Below are 6747 nucleotides of genomic sequence, written 5' to 3' on the forward strand. Positions count from 1 at the left end.
AAAATATGCTTAAAATAGATAGATGATAAAAACTATTTTATTTAAATTTAGAAAAAATATAAAAAGATTAATTAAGAAAATATAATAAATAAATAAATAAATAATTAATTAACTAGTTAGGTAAAAAAGTCATTCGTTGATCAATATATATTTTAGTAAAAAATGTAAAGATAATTAAAAGATAATCTTGTAGCATACCCTCAAATTTACAGCAATAATTAAGGTTAAAATAATAAAAGCAATATAAAAAAGAAGAAAGAATGAGATGGAAATTATTCTTATGCTTAATTAAATGAAATATATATTCCTATTCCTAATTTTGTCAAAGATACAATCATAGAATAATTACAAATTGCTGTTGAAGAAGTTGAAAATTAAGTTTTTGATTTGGGAAATCCAAATTTAATATTCTAAGTTTTGGAAAAGATGCACAAAGAATTTATTTTTAAAAATGAAGCTTTTATTAAAAAATATCATAAAAAATCTCAATAATTGAATCAAGTAAAAAAAGAAATAGAATTCAAAGCACCTGAAAACTCTATAGAAGAATAGAAAATTTAAAATCCTACAGATGAATCAGGAGATGCAAATACATTTGAAGGAGATAGATAATCACAAAATTCAATTTCACTTAGCCAAATAGCTTAAAAAAATATAAAAAAGAAGAAAGAATGGGATGGAAATTTTTCTTATGCTTAATTAAATGAAATATATATTCCTATTCCTAATTTTGTTAAAGATACAATCATAGAATAATTACAAATTGCTGTTGAAGAAGTTGAAAATTAAGTTTTTGATTTGGGAAAAACAAATTTAATAAATTAAGTTTTCGAAAAGATGCACAAAGAATTTGTTAAAAAAAATGAAGCTTTTATTAACAAATATCATAAAAAACCTCAATAATTGAATCAAGTAAAAAAAGAAATAGAATTCAAATCACCTGAAAACTCTATTGAAGAATAGAAAAATTAAAATCCTATGTCATCAGGAGATGCAAATACATTTGAAGGAGATAGATAATCACAAAATTCAATTTCACTTAGCCTATCTTAAATTAACCAAAGTTTAATTTAGAAATACTAAATTTATAATAAAAATTAACTAAATAGCTATGAAAATGATTTGAAAAGGTTTTTAGTGTAATCAATAAATTGCAGCTAACAAAATTGCTTAAAAATATAGTAAGACATTTAGCAATAAATAAAATTAAAAGAAGAAAAATAATAAGCAAAAATTCAGAAAACAATTATCAAAAACCCTTATTTATATAGTGATGATGACTATAAATTAAATGAAGAATATTTAAATCAAATCATTCAAACTGTTAATAACTTTGGTGTAGATAGGTGTCAAGTGTAGGAAAAAATAAACTCAGTTCTTTAAACTGAAACAATGACTATCAATTTCAAAGAAAATAAGTTATTGAAAACAATTACATATTCAATATTATATCGTAGCATTTGCTTGTAAGAGCTTGAGATTGCAAAGAAGTTTATTTACAAGATTTTAGGCTATATCAACCCAAAATCAAAAGGATTTGAATAATAAAATTTTCTTCTCAGACAAATTTTCTTACACTTTTTATGTATCTTGATAAAAGATGCTAACTATTAATAGTAAACAACATAATTTTTAAATACTATTTTTAGTTTTGAGTTCATTTCTTCATTAATTTTAGATCATTTGTAGTATTAAGCCTAAAAAATTCTTAAAAAGTCAAATAATCCAAATAATGATGATATATAGGAGCAGATAGATTGCTTAGCAAAAGGATATAACTTAACCTTATTTTTAATTGATGGTAAAAATAAAGGTAAAAAATATAATCATAGAGGTAAAAGTAGTTGTTCATTTGATATAATATTTATTTATTTCGAATAATCTTTATACTAATAACCAAATTAGGCAATCTTATTTGTCATTAATCCTAATGACAAGCTTAAAATATAATATTCCAAATATAATTAATAATGATTATTCTTAAATTTGATTTTTTTGTATTATTTATCTATATATCTATCTATGTCTTACTTGTCACTAATTCTGATCAAATTTAGTTTTTTAATTTAATTAAAATTCTGTGTTAATTTAGATATTTGTAGAAGTAGAAATAATTATTTTGAAAATTTTTAGTTATAAACTTCATTATAAAATTAAAACTATTAAACAAAGTAAATTTAATTATTTTAAATTTCTCTAAAAAAATATTAAATAAATTGAAAATATTTATTTTATAACCAATACCAATTATTAAAGTACTTTAGTTTTTATATTTATAATAAATTTATATAACGTGCTTAATAAAATCAAATTTGAGAGCAATTCACCTTAAAGGAAATAATAACCCTAAGATTTGAAATTTAAATGCTTTTGAAGAGTTTTTAATATATTAATATTTATCAGACTAAATACTATTTATCTATTATCTATCAAATTAAATTTGTGGTAATTATTTTTTTTTTTTCTTCAGAATTTCAAGGTATGTTAGATTTTAATTTAGATAGATAATATTTCTACTATATTAAATATCTAAATGTAGTTTATTATAAAATATAAATTATTTTAAATGCTATCTATCAATAAAATATTTTGATTATTAGAAAAACAAACATTTACATACCTTCCAATATTCTAAAAATAAAAATATTTTAAAATTTGTTATACATAAGTAGATTTTAATTAACCTAGGATAATTAATATACATACTTGATATAGGAATAGAAAGCATGGAATTAAAAGAATCATAAATATACTTAGAAGAATTGAACTCCTTCTTAAATTAGATTAGGAGGATAGGTGTTAAGGAATTACTGAAGAAGTAAATAAGACATATTGAAGTAGAAGTAAATATAAAAACCTAGCTAGGCAAGCTAATTAAAACATTAATAGATGTGATGAAACACTTATGCTAGATAGGAGATGATAAAACGAAGGAAACCATTACCAAAAGCTTCTAATAAGCTTAAATACAGCAAATTAATCCAAGTTCTAAAGATAAATTTGGTGATAACGACTTCAAATATTTTAATATACAACATAGATTCTCAATATTTTTTGTAAATATTATCTAAAACAAAAATGATAAATAAGTAAAGTGTATGGCTAATAAATTAATCTTAGAAACTATAAGTAAGAATTGGTGTATTTTTAATGAAAATTTGATTATAGGTTCAATAACAGCCTGTGTTTAATGCCTTATAATTTTCTTTTTGAAATATTATTAATTTTTTTATCTATTATAAATACTCTTACTTAATTACTTTAACCTAATTTGGTGAAGCTAATGTTCGACTACAAGAACTAATAAAGTATAGATAGATTCTAAATATTTATTGTCTACATTATGTAAATATAAAAGTGATAAGCAAAATATGTAGATTGTAAATTAATTTTAGCAATTTTACTAGAAATTATAAAGCTTTTTAGTTTATTGCACATACATGAGCAAATTAACCATAATAAAAATGCAAAAAAAAAAATATATTCTAGAATGTGTTTAATGCTTGATAGTTTTCTTTTTGTTTTTATCTACTATAAATACTCTACTAGCTTTAACCCAATTAGGTTAAGGCTAGTATTAGATAGAAGATTGAAAGCCGAATAAGAGAAACGACTAAGACTCTTTATACTTACTTAATCATTCAAACAAAATAAGGTATATATATATATATATGTGCCTCTTTTATATCATAAATACTATCTTTACCTTAAATAATGAAAGAAAGTACTTTTATCATAAATAAAATGACACTATCTTCTTAAAATTTTCTATTTTGATGTAAAAAATGTGAAAAATACGCAGAAAAGAAATAGATAATACAAAATATACTCTTTAAATGTAGACAAAAAATAAAAGTATTATTTACAAAAAAAAATACTTTTATTTTTTTTTTTGTAATATTAAAACAAAGAGGTTAATTAAGAAAATTAATAAATAAATAATTAACTAATTAGAAAAAAGCTTTTTGATCAAATTAAATTTGAGTAAAAATGTTTAACAGATAGAACAATTAAGAAGAAAAAAAGGGTATTGAATTTAAATAACTTCCATTTAAATTCAGGAAATATTGGGATGGAGATTTTTATTATGCTAAATTAAATGAAATAGAAATTCCTATTCCTAATTTTGTTGAAATGAGATTCATAACTTAGTTATTCTAAGTTGTTGAAGAAATAGAAAAGTCATCTTAAGAATATTTGGAAAGAGAAAGTCCAAAATTAAAAATCTAAATTTTAGAAAAGATAAGCAAAGAGTTCATTAATAAAAATTAAGCTGTTATTGACAAACATTCTAAAAAACCTCAAGGATTGGATGAAGAAACAAAAGAAAAAGACAAATAGAAAAAAGAAAATAAAATAAATAAGTAAGATAGTAAACCTTTAAAAGATCATGTATAACAATAGTAAATAATTTACAATCAAGACGTTAAGCAAAATTAACTTTAAGACGAAGAAGTAAAATCATAGGGTTCAAAAGCATCATCTAAAAAATCTTAATTTAACTAAAATTTAATTAAGAAATACTAAATTCATAATAATAAAAAAATAAATAGCTATGAAAATGATTTGAAAAAGTTTTTCGTTTCGACAATAAACTACAGCTTACAAAATGGCTCCAATACATATAAAGACATTTAGAAATAAATAAAATTATAAGAAAAATAATAATAAGCAAAGAGTAATTCAACAAATAAAATCAAAAACCCCTACTTACAAAGTGAAGATGATTATCAAATAAGTGAAGAATATTTTGAAAAAATCATGAATAAAGTTGATAAGTTTGGTGTAGATAGGTGTTAAGTCTAGGAAAAAATAAACTAAGCTCTTAAAACTGAAACGGTATCTATCAATTTTAAAGAAAATAAGAAATTGAAAACTATCATATATTCTATATTATATCGTAACATTTGCTAAAAAAAGCTTGAGGGTGCAAAGAAGTTTATTTACAAGATTTTAGGCTATATCAACCCAAAATAAAAAGGCTTTAAATCTGAAAATTTTCTTCTCAGGTAAATTTTCTTACACTTTTTATGTATCTTGTTAACTGAAGCTGAGTATAAATAGTAAGCAACCACATTCTTAAATACTATTTTTAGTTTTGAGTTCTTGTCTTCATTAATTTTAGATTACATGTAGAATTCAGCCTAAAAAATTCTCAAAGTAAATATTGCGGATCAAGATGAAAAAGATTAGCCGTTACAGTGGTTAGCATAAGGATATAACTTAGACTTATTTTTATTTGATAGCAATTCTAATTTTAAAAAATTGAAGTTTAAGAGAAAAATTGATTCGGAATCTAATATCATTTTTATTTATTTCGAATAATCTTTAAACTAAGAACCAAATTAGGCAGTTTACTTTGTCATTAATCCTAGTGACTAACTAATTGCTTTAATGTGATTAAATTAAATTAAAGTATTATTTTCTAAAGATAATATTAAATAATAATAATCCATACTTATTAATTTGATTTTTTTTATCTATTTATGTTTTATTTGTGATCAAATTTACTTTTTTAATTAAAAAAAATCTTTCTTAATTTATATATTTGTTGAAGTAGAAATAATTATTAAATACTTTGAAAATTTTTAATTATCGATTATTAAATTAAAACTATTATACAAAATAAATTTAATTATCATAAATCCTCATAAATTTTCACCATATTTCCATATTTTGTCAATATTTATAAATAAATTAAAGACCAATTTTTTAGAAAAAAATTTTTGGTAAACTCACCTTAATAAATGAAAATAAAAGGTATATAAAAATGACAGCACAAACTAATACAAATAAAATTAAGAATTAATAAATTAAATAAAAGATAACTAATCAACATACCCTTAAAAAAATAAACTAAAAATGAGTATAGAGTTATAATAGAATAGTTCTTTAACTAACCTTTGATTTGAATGAAATAAGATATCAAGGTAGATTTATATTTATTCCTTATTTTAATAAATTCATAAACATATTTAATATATTTTTATCACACCAAACCAAAAAGAAATTTATTCATTTTTGATCTAGGGTTATTTAGAAATCATCAATAATTTTTGAATAAAAGATATTGTAATAAGTACATTTATTTACCTAAAAAATTTGGCAAAAAGCGGGATACAGATTTGCAGCCACAAGAATTTGAAACTTGGAAGTGAAAAGTTTCATTATATTTTTAAATTTTTTAGATTTTAATCATTTTTATGATTTTTGCTATTTTTGAGAATATAAACATTAATATTTTTTCATTTTTTTTACTCTACATCCAATTTAATAGTCTAACTTTTAGACTAAATCATTTACATTCATCTTTTGTATCATATATACTATCTTTAGTTTAATAATGAAAGAATATTTATTTTTCAAAAATAAAATAATAGCTAGATTCCTAAAATTATCTATTGTGATGTATTATTTGTGAAAAATATGCTAAAAGTAAATACTTTATTAAATCAGGAAAATAAAATACTTTTTTTCTTCTTCTTCTAATATTAAAATAAAATACTTTTTTTTTTTAATATTAAAGCAAAAATATTGATTATGAAAATTAATAATAAATTAATAATTAAATAATTAAGTAACTAACTAATAAGAAAAAAATTATTGATCAAAATAAATTTTAGTAAAAATAATGAACAGAAATATCAATAATCCACAACTGTTTAACAAAAACAACAAATAAGATGAATAAAAGGATATAGAATTTAAATCAAATCCATTTAAATTTAAAAAGATCCGAACCCGCAC

At 20.6% G+C, this 6747-nt stretch overlaps 2 protein-coding genes across 2 annotated transcripts; both read left to right on the forward strand. All coding sequences in view use genetic code 6, as the record gives it.

Moving 5' to 3' along the window:
- Positions 1-162: 162 nt before the first annotated feature.
- Positions 163-1974, forward strand: TTHERM_000377399 (hypothetical protein; the record flags this gene model as incomplete). The annotated part of the gene is made up of 2 exons (XM_012797511.1): positions 163-223; positions 329-1974. The coding sequence occupies 2 exons, from the start codon at positions 163-165 to the stop codon at positions 1972-1974; spliced, it is 1707 nt and encodes a 568-aa protein (XP_012652965.1).
- Positions 1975-3990: 2016 nt separating this feature from the next.
- On the forward strand, positions 3991-5400 carry TTHERM_00377400 (hypothetical protein; the record flags this gene model as incomplete). The annotated part of the gene is made up of 1 exon (XM_001015420.1): positions 3991-5400. One exon carries the CDS (start codon positions 3991-3993, stop codon positions 5398-5400), a length of 1410 nt encoding a protein of 469 aa, XP_001015420.1.
- Between the last annotated feature and the right edge of the window lie 1347 nt (positions 5401-6747).

Source organism: Tetrahymena thermophila, assembly GCF_000189635.1.
Source record: "Tetrahymena thermophila SB210 genomic scaffold scf_8254652, whole genome shotgun sequence".
In the NCBI taxonomy this organism is placed as follows: Eukaryota; Ciliophora; class Oligohymenophorea; order Hymenostomatida; family Tetrahymenidae; genus Tetrahymena; species Tetrahymena thermophila.